The 18,777-nt window shown below is 44.6% G+C and overlaps 1 protein-coding gene across 1 annotated transcript in view; it reads right to left on the bottom strand.

Moving 5' to 3' along the window:
* PAPPA (pappalysin 1) overlaps positions 1-18,777 on the bottom strand; it is a 174,741-nt gene that overhangs the window by 27,155 nt on the left and 128,809 nt on the right. Inside the window, exons 14-17 of the mRNA XM_010203345.2 lie at positions 11,667-11,835; positions 4,723-4,906; positions 1,887-2,097; positions 1,111-1,282 (exon numbers count right to left, since the gene is read on the bottom strand). Coding sequence (XP_010201647.2) covers positions 1,111-1,282; positions 1,887-2,097; positions 4,723-4,906; positions 11,667-11,835 — 736 coding nt within the window. The remainder of the gene's footprint in view (positions 1-1,110; positions 1,283-1,886; positions 2,098-4,722; positions 4,907-11,666; positions 11,836-18,777) is intronic.

An 18,777-nucleotide genomic window follows, 5' to 3' on the forward strand; every position in this document is an offset into this window, starting at 1 on the left:
TGACCATTACATTCCTGGTGATTAAGAGATGCCATATGTACATCTGAGTAATGATCTTTCAGTGTAGTGACAAATTCAGGAAGAGACTGCTAAGTGATAATTAAGCACAATTTGCTGGTTTAGCAAGTGTGGTGCACTTCCATTGCAATTTGCATGCCAGGGTTCAAGCGTGATTTTTGAAGGTGAGCCGTGAATCCTGATTTATGTTCCTGGAGCTGGCTGTGCTTGAGGGTACTGTTGTACGGTTTCTGCAACATACCCAGAGATCCCAGGCTATCCATTGCTATAGTAACATACTGTCCATCATTCCCTGACCTGCAAAATCTCTTGCGAAAACCCCTGCTGGGTTTCTTGCTTGGATGCAACGTGTATTATCACCTTATATAGCTGAGAGAGACTTAGTGGGGTTTAATCCTTAAATAATTAACACCTCTCAAGTGGTTCTGCCTTGTGCCAGGAGTGCTCCCTCTTTTTCTATAGTCTATTTTCCAGGCTATCTGGAAATACTTTTCTCTGCAAGTCCCTTTCACAAGATGTTATCTGCTCCTTTGCTCAAGGTGCTTTTGCAGCTGAACAGTTACTACACTCTTTCTGACAGTGAATAGAGACATAGCTCTATCTCTCACTTGCCAGAGCTCGCTTCATTACTGCTGTAACCCTGACTCCACTGCTTGCTCCTCTTCACATTCAGCTCATCTAAAAGCAAACACAAACCCGTTATGCCAATTGTTGCAGAGGTACACGTCTTCAGCCATGCTGCCCAGTCTGAGCAAGTGGTAGATGCACAAAGCCACAGATGCCGTATCTCAGAGCTCACACTCAAACTGCACCCACGTGTGCAACTTCTCATTTCATAAAGCTCATAACTTCACCTTGGTTTTATACAAGGAAATCTCTTCCAAGTGCCCTGGTGCACAACCCTAGAGTTCTGCGTGTTGTCCTCGTGAAGAGGGCAGGCATCTCTCTCCCTCTAATTATGTGTTTCCCTTCTCCATTTCTGTCTCAGAAGACCTCAATGGCACTTGGCCCCTCTAATTTCAGGGTGCTGAGGGACCTCATGATAAAACCACGCTTGTATGGGCTGAGATTATTTGGATAAGAGAGACTCACCGACTGACTGTCATCATCTTCACACTTGATCCGGCACTCGCTGTTGAACTGGAACCCGTTGGAGCACTGGTAGAGCCCGTGAAACTTGGAAGGTGGAGGGTCGCAGGTAACAGGCACGCAAGCGCCGGGCAGCCACGTGCCATCTTGTGTGCACTGGATCTTAAAGGCTCGCCTTTTTGTGCAGGAAAAAAAACAAGTGAGTGGCTGAGTCAGCAAAGGGCCTCTAAAGCTTTTGAGCTCTGCTAGCAGGTTGCAGGGCATTGGCATGCTTGAGCTTTTAACACTTGGGGAACAAGCTGTGAATCTCCATCACGTCATTTTTCTCTGAGAAAAATAACAGTTATTTGCAAAGCCAACATTGAGCTGCTCAGCTGAAACTCCTCTTCTGGCCTTGGACACATCTCCTAAAAACTCCACTTCCTAGGCTTGTGGGCTGTGGTCGGTTTGAAGTGGGTTTCTGCAGAGTCAAAACTATATGATAGCACTAACCCTTCCCTGCAGAGTTTCAAAGGGGACTCCCCAGGCTACATATCAAAGGGGTATTTCTAAGGCAGGGTCTGTTTTTGGAGAGCTGGTTAGGGTTTCCAAAGGAGCCTAAGTGAGCCAGACACCTAAATCCCCCTGAAACTGAACAACTATCTTCATGAAGGAATTACTCAGTGATATTCCTAGCAGCACCAATAGTCTGTTACACAGCCCTTCCCTTTCCCATAGCTCATTTGACTTCATGGCTTTCTGAATCAATGCTGACTGAATGACATTACTGTTTCACATACTTTCTTGATTTTCTGGAGGATCCAGGGACATGGTAACCTGGTTTGCATTTGTACTTGCAGAACGAGCCCACTTTGTGCTTATCTTCTCGGCAACGACTCGTCTGAAGATCCGCGTTAGGGACGATGGAGGGTGCTCGACACATCAGCTCGCACAGAGCCTCTGGGAAAGACCACAGCCCATCCTCCATGCAAGTCAAGTTGCTGTTGTTTCCTGAGAACAGTGAGCAAAGTTAACAACATTCAGCAGGACTATTTTTTCTGAAATGTCATCACACCCATGATACATCAAAAGCCACCTCAGCTGGTTTGACAAATGCAGCTGTGTATGTCCTATGCATTTTCTCTTTCGAGACAGTGGCATTAAATCATTAAGGACTCTGTTGTCAGATGACAGGCAGACAGTGCTTATTTCAGGAAATGCTATAGCACAGGGGAAACCACACTGGCTTTGTAATCTTTTGTATTCCTCTTCCTTATTTTGTTCCTTTCTGAAAGGAAGCTTGCTTCATACATGAACCCTCTCCTCTCCAAAGCCATGGCATTAGCAGAGCATTTGGTACCATGACATTCTTCACTCTGCTTCTGTGTTATACCTCTTCCTTGAATCTGTCCTTTTCATTTCAATTTAGAGTCTTTTGGAGCAGCATCTGCTAGTATTAGAGTCACTACTCCAACACAATGAGGAGCCATTCTAAGCTGAGGACCCTCAGTCCCTGGGGACTACTGTGATAAATACAATTCATAATACTCATTAGAGACTCATTTTCCTTAGGAAGCTTTCTTGGCCAGCACCTCAAAGGTAAACAGTACAAAAGATCTATTTGCCTCTGCTGTGACCTACTTGACTTCAGAAGGTTAAGCTAAAAGTAGCCTAGTCTCAGCGTATCTTACATTCTTTGTTATTTTATACTGTATGTTGAAAAGGAATAAGCTTTTCCTAAGAAACAAAGCACAGCTATAAGCCACTAACCCTTCAAAAATCCCTAATACTCTATTGAAATCCCCAAGCATTGCTGCAGGCCACAAGGCATATTTTTTAACAGTAAGCCAACTTTGGAGTTATCCCAAATAATACTGACAACCTGCTCACCCCAGAGCAATGACATCTCTCTGAGAGGGAAGGAAAAGGCCAGGGCATGGAATTCAAAGAAGAAGAAAACAAAGGGCTCTGGAGGGCTCAGGAAGGTATGTGGAGGAGCCCTCCTGCCCTACCCACAAAGATAAGAGAAGACACATTAAATCAGCCCTGGCTTTCTCTCTCCCCTCCCCAACTGCAGATGACTGCAGAGGTATTTTGTGCAGAAAGGAGCTCTTTTCTAGAGCAACCAGCATGCTCCTCGCCTCTGACTCATGCAGCAGCTCTGCAGACCAGCCAGTGGTGATATCATACTTGCCACTGCAAAGTGATAAGCTGTGACATTACCAACAGTGGCTGTCATGACGTCAGTGATTCAATTAGGCATGAGTCATTCGGACGCCATTCTCCAGAAGCTTAGTGGCAACATCTATTAGTCATCACTGATGGCTGTACACCAAACAGTGCCTTTATCTCACAGCTCACAGTTTCTGGACAAAAGTGAAGTGATGCTACACAGCTGCAGCCCCTGACCTGGGGGCTGGTTTTCATCTCTTTGGCTATCCCCACCAGAGTCATCAGCTGAAGCTCTAGCTGTTTAAGATGAACACCATTATTTTCACTGCCCCCTCAAAAAAACATTCCAGGCATTTCCAATGAAAAAACACCTCTTGTTGAAGATGACTCTCTGAGAGTATGAACAGCAGAAGGGAATTTTTTTATTAAAATCTCCCCTTTGAGTAGTCTTAGCTCACTCTTAGTGAGTTAAATGATTTAACTTAGTGACTTAAGTCAGTGTATGTTGGTTGCTTGTGGTTATTCTCCTAAGTCAGAGTTAAAAGAATTAAACAATTTGGTTATAGATTAAGTAATCAATGTATCCTTTTGCTGAAACAAGGAATATTCCCCATTACTCTTCTGGGGTCTGCAATGAATCCCAGCTTGAGAGGTTATACCACACGTACAAAATAAAGCTTACACAGCATTTACACCTGAGTTGACAACAGCCGTTACAACTACTGCATTGCAAGATGACAACTTAATTTGGCTTTAATGTTCCTTCAAGTTAACAAGGATATCTGCTCTTGTTTCCTAAGGACCAGATCAAAAAGGGTAATGTGTCAGTGAGCAGAAGAGTTGATGGTGCTGAGAAGATGATGGGGATGCTAGCAGAAAGCAGCAAGAAAGAAAGTGGGAGAGAAGAGGAAAGAAGGCATCAGAGTGTGTTATTTTTAAGAAAAATTTGCAGAGTCCCAAACAAGAAGAGGAGAGAAGGGTCAGAGAGAGAGCAAGACAAGTGTGGAAAAGGAGGGAGGTGATGACTGGATTAGGAGAAACAGTGATGGGGGACTGTGCCACTAGGTCACGGCACTTTTCAGTCTTCTCCTGCATTTCCAAACACATAGAGGAGGCACAGAAGGGAGACAGACACCGAGAACAGAGAAGGCATGTGAAAAAAGATGAGAGTTCAATTTGATTTATCCCCGTGACTTTTCTATGTTTTGGTTGTATGGAAGCAATATTCACTGTCATTACTGCCTGGCCACTCATGATCAACGAAAGGTCAAAGGAAGGTAATAGAAAGATGCAAAGGAACTTAGATTCTAACATAAATAAACCATCCCACAGTCTCATAGATCTTCATACTTAAAATATCATGAATAATTCTAAAGCAATAGCAAAAGTAACATATATTACTAGGAACAGCCTGTGTTAGCTGTGCAGCTATTCCCAGGTCACTGCACAGACACCCTCTGATACCTTTCAGAAGAGCAGGAGGTCGGCAAGTGAAGGAGCATTTCTTGCCAAAGGTGGTCCCCTCGCTGCAGTTGAAGGTGGCTGGGTAGACATGGTACTGGTCTGGGATACCACAGTCCACAGGCTCACAGGTCACCTGCTTGTTCCATTTCCCATCCACACAAGTCATGGTGATGCTGGACTCCATCTGGAAAAAGACGCATACCTTACAGCCACCACAAAAGCAAGGGAGAGATCATAACCATTTCAAGTCTAACAACAGTCATTCATTTGGCTCACCAGTTAAGGAAACTGGGCCTGATGACAACCATCGTTGTTCAGTAGCTACTAAAAGCACCGAGGTCTCACAAAAGAAGTGTCAGAACCAGGATGTATATCTGTCACCTCTGAGGTGAGACACCAAAGTGCTTCTCTATAAAGAATGGAACACTCTTAATTAATCTGAACCCTTGGTGGTCTGCTGCTCTGCCCCATGACCAGAAAGGAGTGTGTTAAGTCTGAGCTGCTTGGAGCCAACAGCTCCTCCCTGTCCCTGTCACCAGTGACATAGCCACTCCAGGGGGATCTCTGAGTACTTCTGAGTAGTGGAACTCGCGCTTGGGTTTGAAGTAAAAGCCAGTCTGACATAAACTCCTTTGGGAGTGAGGCTCTCTGAAGAGGTGTCAATCACCCATGGCCTGGGCCATGTCAGTGTTCTGTTCAGATACTGACAGCTGCTGTTACGGCTTCTACTCTCAGAGTGTCTGAGGCTCAAATGAAAGCAGGGTCCTGCTGCCTTGCCACTGGGGACACACACACCTGGGAAACAAGACTTTTTCCTGGAGGAGGTTGCAACAGATAGATCCAGAAGCATCCTGCCCATACATTCACTTGGCACTTGAGAAGCATACAGAGTCAGTGCCTGTGCTCTGACTTCCCTAATGTCACTCTACTGTCAGAAATACACAGAAGATACACTCCTACAGATTCAAGGAATAATCCAAATCATGCAGCAGACTGAAATCCTTGAAGTGCTAGGGAGAGACAAAAAAGGAGGGGGAGATAAGTGACCCAGCCTTCTAAAGCTAAGATGAAGAATTTACTGGGTGACTGAAGGACAAACAGATGTTGTCAAAGAGAACAGATTAAACAACATGTCCAGTTTGCAATTAAAATGGGAAAAAACGAGAAGTGAAGAATCTGAAAGCAGGACTCTTCTCTCCATACCAGAAGAAAGAAACCCAAGCATGAGAAGGGGAAGAAACCAGTGAGGAATCTGACCAAGCCATGCAGCAACACTCCTCTGCCTCCAGGGAATATTTTATTCAGGGCTGGTTTGCTCACAGGAGATTTGCACCACTGACCATTGATCTGGGTTTATGAAAGGAAGGGGAATTTTTCTAGCACACATCAAAGGGACCTGGATTCTCTTTTTGCAAAAACACCCTAATGGTTTCAACAGAAGTTCAGACCTGTCTCCCTTTGATATATGGTTGCATTCAGAATGGAAAAAGCAGTCCCAGAGCTGAGAAACTGGACACTTCCCAAGCGGGCACAAAACCCCTTTTCTAGACCTTGGAGTTTATTTAAACAGGGAGCACTGCTGATGGAAGAAAATGTCTTTTCTACAAATTCAGAGTAGCACATTCTGGGATTCTCGGAGCACTCAGGTGAAGTGACACTCTGTGCTCTCATTCCCAATCATTTTGCTCCCTAGTGGCTATTAATTCAGCCTTTGTTGCTTATCAGAATATATACATCATAAAAAAGCACATCTATTCTGTGGACAGTTGATGACTTGAGGATGCCTGTGCTTCCAGGAAGGGGCAGTGTGACGGCCACAGGAGACGGGATGATACAGTGTATTTCCATGTCTCCCTAATGCACACACACAGCGGCATCACCACCACATTTGCACTCCAGGCTGCCTCAGCATTCAGTAAAGCCTTCATTTCCCTTAACAGATGCTATCATCAAATAACACTCCAGCACTGTGGCTGCTGGCCACCTCGACAGCAGGAGGTTAAAACACAAACCCAAGCTATTGATGTCAGGGGCTATCCAAACGTTATGGAAAGGACACGGGTCTTGCAGTGTCTCTTGCTGAATGCTGGATCCATGCTGAGCACGGGGAATCTCTATCAGTGGCAGAAGATTCAACTCCAAGAATTCAGTTATTAGTGTTGGGGTGATCTAGTTTAGGAATAAGTGATTGTTCCTGCTTGCTGATACTGGCTGCTGAGACACAGTATGGTGCACAAGGGAGTTTCTCTAATGATGGGGTTGCTCATCAGATGTACCTCTACAGAACACCAAATAAACAGTACAAATTAGAAACTGGAATATAACACAAAAAATTCAAACAGCAGCAGCATCTGTCCATGACAGCCACACCTTACAGAAAGTGGGCAAGAACATTCTGCCCAAGCTCAGATGTGTGACAGCATTTCAGCTGCAGCCGTGGCTGTTGTTAGCGGAAAGCTGCAGGATACTACAGCCTGTGGGAAATGCAGCAGGTGCCTGGGGTCAGTCCTCCTTGGGAGGAATCCCTCATCAGAGTTACATTCCCACTGCACTTTACTTCTGCCCCTCTTCTAGACCTTGATGTGAATTAAAAAGAAGAAATAAAAGAGATTCTCCACATTTGTTATCTCTGGGCTCTTCCCTGTGGTGCTTTCCCAAGAAAACTCCTAACCAAATCTGGAAAAGTCACCTCCTTCCAGACTCTTACGGTTTTTCCTCTTCCTAGCACACTAGCAAGGCCATTCCCATGCAGAGAAGCTGCACTCACGTGGGTAAAACCCTGACTTCTCAGCTCTTTCCTATGATTTGCTCCACTCTTTGTGTAATGGAAGCTGAGGTGTTCAAGCTCAGACATAATAATGGCACATTTTGGAGCACATCTATCGTGTCATCATTTCAAGAAATAGGAGCACATGCATTTCTGCAGCAGAACATAACAGAACGTTCTCCACAATGGAGACAAAGACAAGTGGCTTTGATTGAAAGCACTGAAGACAACCTTAGCATGGAAATGATTGCAGATGACACCCACCTCCTGCTTCTCCCTCTTGTCTCCCCTGAAGGTGGGATCCTTGCAGCACTCAGGGTCAGGACCCCAGGCTGCTGAGCAGGAGCCCATCTCTCTCCAACACCACACTGCAGCTCAGGGTTATTTTCACTTGACTCAGCCTGAGCTATGCTGCCTTCATATCCAGCACTGTGTCTCAGTGGCAGCATCTGCCTTTGCACATCTCCCACCCGAAGCCTGAGCAGGCACGTGCCTGTTTCGCCTGTCTGATCTGACAAGGTCACCCAGCTCACAGCAGTCCGTATGAAGCACTTGGCTTTCTGATCTGGTTTATTAGCTGTCACTTTGGGCACTTTGTGCTGCTTTGACTGGCATCACAGCAACTGCTTCCTTCATGCCCTGCCTTCCAAAAGAGGCTTATGCAAGGAGGGAGGAGGAGGAAAGAAGGGGGAAAAAAAAGTGCCTCCCAAGATACAGTGTGCAGCACAGTGAAGAGGATGCAAACTTAAACAAATCTGGTGCCAGAAAGATTTGTTTCTTGGGACTTTTAAGAGCTTTGGGAGAATTCAGGTCTCTTTCCTGCTGCCCAAGATCCCAGTCGGCTCCTTGTCCAAGCGATGCTTCACGTGTGAAGTTTCCTCTCCTTAAAAGTGAACAGCTGTGCCCTCCCCTCTAAGTGTTCTTCCACTTCTGCCCACTACTGTGCCTCTAATTGAACCCACATGAGCCGTGCTTTCTTTTCCTGGCATGATTGATGATGCCTTTGCACAACATTAGGGAGCTGCTGGGTTTTAAATAACACCTCTTGACCAGAGCAGCAGTGGTGGTAGCTTCAAGGAGAGATGACAACAAGTAACTGAATGAGCAGGGCTTTCAGCAAAGGACAAGGGCAGGAAGGCAATGAAAGACAAAGGGGGAAAAGGAGAAGAAGAGAAGAAAGAGTGATGGAGTTGTCAAGGGGGTGGGAAGAAATTGTGGGGAAATAAAAACATCCTGAGATCTTGTTTGCAGGAAAGATACAGAAAGGCTTTTGCTCCATCACTATGCAAATCTTTTTTTGTTCTTGCTGTTGAAGTCTCTGAAGTGAGGACGTGAGAGAGCCCAACAGTCTGTAAACAGCTCAGCTTTTTTTACATTTCCAAACAGAAAACAGTTTCTATTGCACATAGTGCTGATGGGTTTTAGGGTTTGGTGATTTTATGGAGTTTTGACAGAATTTGGCAATAGGAGCTTCTCAGAGAGTGGAGATGAATGATTTTTTCACCCTAAGTCTGATTAAAATAGTGGCTTCAGAAGACATAGAGGCCAGAAAGTGAAGAAACTGTTAAGAAGATTTTCAAAGACCCTTTAGATGTAAAAGTCTGATTTGAAATGTGACTTGTGCCCCCACATCTCTGAGCTGCTTTTGAAAATGTTGCTTTTAATTCTCCCTTCACCCTTCTTTTTTTTGCCTTTCAGTGAAAAACAGAAGACAAATGTGGTTCAGATGCTAAACTGGGCTGTTTTTACTGGTCTGTCAATCATCAACAGTGTGCAGTGGCCATGGGCCACTGATGTTCAGTCTGTTCTTTGAAACATTGCATCTCACCTCAGTCTCCTTCCTACCCAAGAGTATGAAACATCAGCATGTACAAAGCTACTTTCCTTCCTTGTCTTCCTCATGCAGCTTCCCCATACTGTCAGTTAAATGAGAAAAAAAGATCTCTAAACTCTGAAATCAGCCAAACAAGCAAAATAACCAACTGAATGACAACAGTGAAACAATCAACAGCTTTGTGGAAGGTTCCTCAGTCACGACAGAAAGTCCCTCTGATGATAAATGACAACTCACTTGCCCTATCTCACCACCAAATGCTTGTGACCAGAACAGGAGCTGAACTTGGGAAGCAATGCAATTCAATTCAATACAAGGAATCCAAACCATGGATTCTGGACCTTCTTGGATAATTCATTAAGAGGTGGATGTCAAGAGGATGAGGCAACAGTTTTTTTCTGTAGTGTCCAGCAACAGGACTAGGGGTTATGGACATAATGTGGAACACAAAGTTTCACTTATACACAAGGAAAATCTTCTTTACTGTGAGGTGAGGGAGCCCTGGCCCAGGCTGCCCAGGGAGGGTGTGGAGGCTCCTTCTTGGGAGGTTTCCAAACCCACCTGGACATGTTCCTGTGTGACCTGATCGAGAAGAACCTCTGCTTTAATGGGGGCTGGACCAAATGATGTCCAGAAGTCTCTTCCAACCCTGAGTATTCAATCATTTCTTGCCTACATGTTCCACAAATTCTAGCTTGAAGTACCAGACACAAAGAAATAAAACAAGAGTGAAAGAAACTGTCCATTCCTGTTTAACAGATCTCCAAAGCACAAGAACAAACTTTTAAAGCAGGTCCTCAATGTGCTTTGCTGAATGTGAGTATCCTGACATCACAGATATCTTTAAGATATTCCACTCCTTCCCTGATTTGAACAGTGAATGCACAGCACTGAGCAAAACAAAGCCACTGGCCTGAGGGCTTTTATCAGTGGAAAAAAGACAAAGTGCTTAGCAGACCAGGGTGAGAAGAAGCATGTTGTAATAGGCAGTGAATCATGTTAACTATGGGTGCTAAAATCCTCTGCTCCTGTCATGTGAGTCTGATCAAGGCTCTGAAATTAAACTTCTCAGAGCAAAGCCAAATACGGTTGGCTGAGCCTCCCCAAAAGGTACTTCTTGTGTTTAAATAACACTGCTGGTGAAACATGTTCAGGCTGTTTTACTTGGTCTGGGATCCCTGTGTGCTCAATGTACAGATCCCTTCCAACTATCTCCTGGTTCAGCCATTCAGGCTCGTTTGAGAACTTGTTTTCTGCTTTGTAAAAACGCTCAGCTGGAGCTGGGGTTCTGGTGCTGATGCCAATTAGGATGGAAGAGGCCCAGCTCGCGGGGTCCTGTATTTGTTTTGTAATTGAGTTGCAAGGGCTGACTCATTTCCCTCCATTCTGTCTACCCTCTCTGTGAGTTTATGAAGAACACAGTATTTCACAAATGGAGCCAGGCTGCTGAGCTGCCTGCCCCCAGCCCTCCTGGGCCTCAGATGTGTCTGCTCCCCCCACAACACACGAGAAGGTGCCAGTGGGGGAACCCAGCCCCACATCGTGCTCAAGAGATCTCTCAGTGTTGGAGATGAGAGTGCAAACTGGGGTGTCTGCCCTGAACCTGTGTGTTCCCTAAACCCAGCTCCCAGCAGCAGGGCACGGCTGGGCTGCGCTGCACATACACCTTGTCCACCTCCCTCAAACAAAAGACCTCTGTTTTTCTCATGTTTAAAGACACTGAGAGTTTTCCTCAATATCCCACTTGCTGCACCAAAACAAACTGCTTTTGCAGGACTGGATTATGAATGCATGGCTTAGAGAAGATGGGGAGCGCTCCCTGGCCTACAGGGATGGGTTGTCAGCGCTTGCTTTGGAAGCAAAAAGGTTTGGATGCTTTTTCCACCCCCTTGATACCACACATTTCTGCAGTGTCAGGGTGTGGTTGGGAGCAGATGAGCACTGCAAAGGATTTCAGACATTGTTAGCCTCAACCCAAGGAATAAAATGAGTATTTTGCCCAGAAACTGGTTGTGCAAAAACCCAAACACCCCATCCTAAAATAACAACCCAAGAAACATTGTTTGGCTGAGTACAGCCAGTGAGATCAGTGAAAGCCTGAACATGTATTTAAATATTTTGGGTAGAAATCTTCCAAATCTGGGGTACATCTGAACTTTGCTCACTGTCAGAACCTCTTCCTACAGAGTCAGATGACTCCTGTTCTAACAAGAAGCATTTGGATAAGGCCTTGTCCCAAGGCTAAGCTGAGATTTTGGGTTTTAGGCTGGGTTATTTCTCAATTTCAGCACATCTGTTTGCTCATCCCTGTCTCGTGGGTCATACAAAACCAGCAGAACAAACCTGGCTCTTGCTGAGGTCATCATCTCGTTGGACTTGCAGAATGTGGCCTGTCTTGCAGCTCACAGTGCACTGGGCTCCGTTGTACCAGCCGCCACCGGTGCAGTTCAGCAGCGCGTTCTCAATCTCCAGCTTTTGGCAGTCGGTGGCTTCGCAGGCGTAGTGGACACAGCTAGAGAGGAGACAAGAAGTGGTATTTATTATTAAGTTCATTTAATTCATTCCAAAGAACAAGCATCTCTGACTGGGAAACTCATCACTTGTCAGGCAGCAGGTCCACAGGCTGCATACTGGATCTGACTCAGCAAAGGGCTCCTCACCAACAGCCTCTAGTTGTGTTTTCCAACAGACAGGACAGTGGTAACGGGGATGACAATGAAAGCAAATTGCAGGTCTTGTGGCAAAAGAGAAAAGCCTGATAATTCTGCAGAATTACTTTCTGTTCTGCAAAATTCAACTGCACTATGGCCTTCCTACTCCTGTACCAACATCCATCCATCCATCCATTCATCCCATGAGAGCACTCTCCCTTCAAGAGCAGTCCTTCTGCCTCATCCAATTTTAAACCTCTGAGAGAGCTCTCTCTCAGAGAGCTGATATTGCTAGTGATAAGTGTGTATGTGTGAGGAGGGGTTTCTGTGATAGACACTCTTATCTCTGAGAAATTTGATTGAAATCAACACATTCATTTTATTCCACTTCATCAGGAACACCAAACATCAGCTATGTAGCTGTGCTGATAAGCTCTTATCAAGCTCAGCAGCACGCTGTCATTTCAGATCTCTCCAGTTGCTGTCCTGCCATCCATAAAATGTTTCCCTGGATGGAAACTGTCTGTTCTCCTTACAGTAAATTATTGTAACGTTTAGCATCACTTGTAAAAAGAGGGTTTTGTTTTATTTTTGTGTAGGCAGAGATGTCTGGTTGACACAAAATCTTTCACCATCTCTGATGACCTGAATCAAACATTACAGCACATGTTCAAATGTTAGCATGGGGTAGTCCCTTAGCTAATGAAAATGCTGAGAGTCTTAAAGCATGAGAGTAGACTCAGAATAGATACAGGAAAGAAATTTCCTACAATGAGGGTGGTGCAACACTGGAATTGGTTGCCCAGATTGGTGACAGGTGCCCCATCCCTGGAAATACTCAAAGTCAGGTTGAACTGGGCTCTGGGCAACCTGATCTAGCTGAAGATGTCCACGCTTATTGCAAGGGGGTTGGACTAGATGACGTTTAAAGGTCCCTTCAAACCCAAACTATTCTATGATCCCACATGCAAAGACATTTTTCTGGATTAGAGACAAAGCTTCTGGGGTTAAGGATTCCTACAAGGTGCCTTTGATGAAAATTAAGATAGATTTAAATTAAATACAGTTCAATTAATTGTGAGGTGGGAAAACCTTGACTTATTTCTCCATCTACATGGGTAGGGAAGAATCTGAAACACGGAGAGTTATAGAAAGAGGGGAAAGTAATGCATCGGTACATATATTTTGAAACAGATTATAAGCAAGCTATTCCTGTCTCCTAGAAAAAGGTTAACAGCCACCAACACCCCATCCACCTTAGTAAGCACAGGACTTAGCACGTACGTGGTGTTTTGCTGTGTTCAAAGCCTTGTGCAGACATTATCTAATTAATTTTCATGACACCCCTGTGAGACACCTGGGCTGGTATTGTTATCTCCATATTACTGACAGAGAAGCACATCTGCACATGTCTCTACTGAGCTCTAGATCAGATTAAACGACAGTATTATGACCCTCCACAACTCATTTCTCTGTCCCAGACTAGTGTTGTATGGAAAGTGCCTGCTGCTTGTAATTTAAGGTTGCTTGTTCAGTGTTGGCCCTTCCCTGGAGTGTGATGAGCCATAAACAATTTCTGCATTCAGAAAGACCTTATTTCCTCACTATGCACAAAGTATTGCTGCTGATAGGACCGAGGAAGGAGAATTCCACCTCTGTGTTCACCAACTCAATACCCTTCTTTGCAACAACCTGTCTATCAGCACCACAACCATGATGCTCATTACTTCTGCTTAACAGATGATTCTCTGTCAGTGCTGACCTATCTTAGAAATATAGAGTCATTACAGTTGGAAAAGACCTTTAAGATCATGGAGTTCAACCACTAACCTAACACTGCCAAGCCCAGCAGGATCTCTCCCTGCCATACCAAGGATTTCACACGTGTTTTCCAGTTATTGCAACTCACAGCCTGACATACAAATTGAAACTGCCACTGATTTCACTTTGCACCTATCAGTAAGACTGTGGATGAGACGGTGGAAGAACAAGTGGACAGTATATACTAGTGCCCAAGTGGACTTCTCTTGAAGAGACATGAGGTGAGAAGAACAGCTATGTCCAATTGCCATGTAAATGCCCAACACAAATCACCCAGGAGTGTGCACCACAGATTTTACTCTGTTTTGGCAGCAGTCCCCAGGCAGCTTCACATACTGTGGCTCTCTGAGCAGAGCAGCACCTCAGGGTACTGCTAGTTGAGTAACTCACCAATTAACATTAGCAAGACTATCTGAACGACAATGTTGAGTGAGACCATAAGTGATGAACAACTCCTTGTTGGACCCTCCCTACATGTCCCAGTTACACCTACCCAAGAAGGTTCACTGTCACTTTGGTCTTCTCCATTTTTCAGACAGTGAGGCTGCAGCAAGTTCCTCCTGTGCCAGGGCTCCAGTGACAAGGAAGTTGACTCATTGAGGAAAAAAAAGTGAGCACCATTGCCAAGCTATTCTCAGAAGCACACATTATGAACCCTGACTGCCCATTGCAAAACTCACACAAAATCTCAAAACCTTTCTGCACTATAAATTGGAGAATTAAAAGAAGAACAGACTCACACTCATGTGAGTAGCACTGAATTCAAGACTTGAATGGCTTCAGAGGGAAGGATAAACCTAAGAAAACGTCTGCAATCTGCACAAAGGGAAATCTGCAACAACATCACCGCAGTCAGTGGCATTGCTTTTCATTTCCATCAATGTAAAGGAGAAAGAGAATCTGGTTTCTTGAGTTCATATCAGGACACCAGATGAGCAAGACTGGGCTTAAAAGTCCTACAGAACTGAAACACCACAGACAAAGGCATTAAGAAACACTTATTGTGATATTCTTCTTTCTGTTTACAAGTCCCCTTGTGGTCTTCTGAACTGGCCAGGGAACATTTTTAGCCACCCCCTCCAGGCTCCAGATTACTTCTTGGTTAGCAGATCATTTGGGCAGCTTGCTCTGTCTGTAACTCTATATGAATGACTTCAGTGACAAACAATACAACCATTCACTTTTTGTAAAAAAACAACCACTGCCATCAAATGTTTCCAATTTAAATATTTCTGGTCCTCTAGCTACTGGTTCCAATTTGGTATCAGCTACTGTCAGCCATAAATCCCAATGAATTTTCAAGTCATGATCCTGAATTGAGTTCTGCAAATGCAGAATTAGGAAGGAAAATATATCCAAGTAGGAAGTTTAGACAAAGAACCCATCACATCCATATTGCAGAGTTGTGGGTTACAGAAGCTCTTGCATGGGTACTGCCATTTAGCAGTGGTTAATCATCACATACTCCAGAAGCTATGCATTCACAGAATCACAGAATGTTAAGGGTTGGAAGGGATCTTGAAAGCTCATCTAGTCCAATCCCCCTGCCAGAGCAGGACCACCTCGAGTAGGTCACACAGGAACTCATGCAGTTGGGTTTTGAATGTCTGAGAATGAAATAACTTCTACTTTAACTCATCTTCATGCCTGGCACAGGACAGTTTATTCCATTTTCTTGCAATCAAAATGGGGTGACTTCATCAAAAATGCTGATTTCAAATCATCCCTGGTCTATCCTAACTCCCCAAAGGCACCTGGGAATTTCTTGCCAGAGTGTCAGCTGGTCTGGCCATGCGAGGGACTCAAGGACCACTCTAATGACTTACTGATTTACATATGCAACACACAAGTGTTGGTGTCTGGGCTATTCCCTGGCAGTGTCTATTTTACTAGGTCCACCTCAGGATTCACCTGTTCTTGTTCTTGCCCTAGTATGCATGATTTCCTAAAGCAACAGCTTCAGGCTGAGTGCAAGGAGCAGTGGATTTCTTGCACGTGCTCCACTGCCTGCAGCATGTTAAAAATACAGACTAAGGTAGACCATTCAAAGCCTTGAACTGAGTTAGCTTCACATGTAGGCTGAAGCTCTGAGCGAGTTCTTACATTATTCAAATCCATTCTTCCCATCCCTAATCTAAATGAGCTCAGTCATTAGCCTCTAAATCTTTATTTCTCTGTGCCAATATTGGCCTCAGTTCAGCAAGGCACTTAAATATGTGCTTAACTTCAAAAGCATGGTTAAGTCCCACTGATATGTTTGACTACAGGGGGATGTAAGCAAATAGCTAAGGGCTTTGCTAAATTGGGGTCTTAGTGACACAGCCCTAGAAACATTTGTATTTTAACATGTTTACAGAGAATTACAACAATTAAGTGGAACTCTTCCTTCCCAACATAAAAACAATCCAGAACTTCCTCTTTCAAAAAGCTCACAGCAGCCAAACTTTCTTTTCCTAACCCTGGGGTCAAGCGCTTTTCCAAGAACTCATCTTGACATAGTGCCCTGATTATTTGTTTCTTTCATGATAGCTCTGACACGTCTATGTGCGTAGGTGAGTATGAAAGCTCATGGTGTACACTTGTTACGAGAAGAGCCACAGCATTATCTATTGCATGTTGGAAACATTTCCTTTTCCACAGTCCAGGCCAACCTGGGCTCCAGATCTGAAGCAATACTTTGGTTTTGTTCTACACCACCATGCACACAACTCACACACATGTAGCCTCCTGAAAGTTCTTCTGACAGATTTATCCTCACAATAGTTTTGTCTTCACATCTGTAGAGATTCTTCTAAAGGCAAGAGCAGTTTCTCTCTCTCTAATCCAAATATATATATGCAGCTTTTTGAAAAGCAAAGGCTGCTGGCCACATTCACAGAATCACAGAATCTCAAGGGCTGGAAGGGACCTTGAAACATCATCTAGTCCTAGAAATTAAAACAAGGATGAACTGCAAAGATGGCAATTAATCTACCTTCTTCAATCTTCAGCTAAAACATATTTTTCTCCTTGTACTAACACAAAATCCCAAAGAATATCTGCCTGAATCCTTGGCTGGATGGGGACTGGTGAATCTGTGCTGACTGTGCCCCTGGAAGAAGGATCAAGCCCTTTCCTTTCGGGTGTTTGCCTTCAAATCTGGTCCATGGGACCATCTGTGATTCCTTCAGCTATCACACTGCAGCACTGTTAGACCTGCATCTCAAATTCAAACTCATAGGGTCAGGAATACAGATAAACCTGGAGATTTATAGAAAACACTTGATCCAGCCACAGGTAAGCTGTGAGTGAAGGAGAGGCATGGCCCAGCACATGAAGAGCACCATTCTTCCTGGGGTCTGGCTCTGCCTTCAGCCGACACTCTGCTGTGTGAGATATTCCTACCCAGGGGGGTCCATATTGAACTGATAAAGCTCTCAAAGCCCCGTTGCCCTGCCAGTCTGGACGCAGAACCACGTGCCTGGGTGTTAGCAGTTCTGTAGGTCTCCCTGCCAGAGTCTGTCCAGACAAACAAAGCAAATGCATTGCCTTCCGCTTTAATAAAAGCCAAATGATGCCGTTTGCCAATTACCAAAATGGAGCGAAGGTTAAAAACGCGTTGAATTATAACACATGTCACGGACCAAAGCTTCCATGATTAACAGTTCTGTGAGAAATTCATTAATTTCAGCAGAAGCAAGCTGACAGAGATTGCGCTTAGTGACAGAATGCAGGGCAGGGGAAAGGCAGCCCAATCAGGAAAGAGAAAGCTGCATTAAATCACAAAAAACAAGAGATGAGGAAATCTTTTCACTTTTTTTCCCCTTCATAAAAAAGACCCAAAAAAAAAACCCCACCCCAGAGTTATAAAGGGCAGTTGCGTTTGTTCCACTGCTGAAGATTTATCTTTGTCACTTCTTGTTTGGGAAGTTAACAGCAGGAGAGAACAAGACAAAGAGGAGAGCTGGAGTGGGCTACACCTCCCTGGGATTTGTTTGGGGCAGCAAAGGGTGCAGCTCAGAGGATGGTCCTCCACAGAGGCCAGAGCACTGGCAGGCAATGGCACGCTGGGTCTAGGTCTGCAGTGCTGGCCTCCCCCACGGCCAAATGCCCAGATGTACACACTTATAGAGGAAGATAAACCCAAAATCTTCCCTGCAGAGGCAATTTTTCAGCCATAAGAGTGAGTCTGTCCCAAGATTTATGCAAAGGAAAGGAAAATCCTTGGGCTACGTTAGCTAGAAAGCACAAGGAGCTGTGCAACGTAGGTCACACACGCCAGAGAGCCACAGGAGGCAAAGCCTGCTCCCAGTGGGAAGTTTATCTTCATTAACATAGAGTTAATAGAGGAAGAGAAAGCTGGAAACTCCTGAAATCTACTGTTCTGAGAGCTGAATTGGGGTATCTACCTGAGTTTTCACACCTCCCACCTGCATTTCAAGGAGAGAAGCAAAATGACACCAAGTGAGATGGAGGGGACAGGTCTTGTGGAAACAACAGGGAAATGTCACTGAGGGAAAGTAGCACTTGACCAAGAACTGCCTTGCCAGGGATGGGAGACCTTCAGCTGATATTTCCTATAGGGTGAAAAGGACAGGAACCTGATTTCTGAGGAACTGCTATCAAAGGCAGCTGAAATGCACCAGGCTTCTTGTTGCTTGAGTGACTGCAGGATGGGAAATCATACCTCTGCTTCTCCACTCCTGCTTTCACCATCCACTCCATGAGGATAATAGGAACTAATACAAGTATAATCATTTGAGCTATAATGCACAAGAACTAACTGGGCCATTCTGTCTGGTCTAAGGATGCAGAGAGAAAATAAAGCGTGTCATTTTACAGTGTGTCTCCAGCAGTGAGGTAAACTTCTGCAGAAAACAAAAAGGAGCTTGTGGTCAACTGCAGCAGAAGAACCAACAACTGGAAAAGTGTAACTGGAAAGTACAGACTAATTTTTTTTTTCAAGCCCTCTATAAATGTCTTTGGGAGGATGGAATGGATTT

This window comes from Colius striatus, chromosome 19 (genome assembly GCF_028858725.1).
Source record: "Colius striatus isolate bColStr4 chromosome 19, bColStr4.1.hap1, whole genome shotgun sequence".
Classification (NCBI taxonomy): domain Eukaryota; kingdom Metazoa; phylum Chordata; class Aves; order Coliiformes; family Coliidae; genus Colius; species Colius striatus.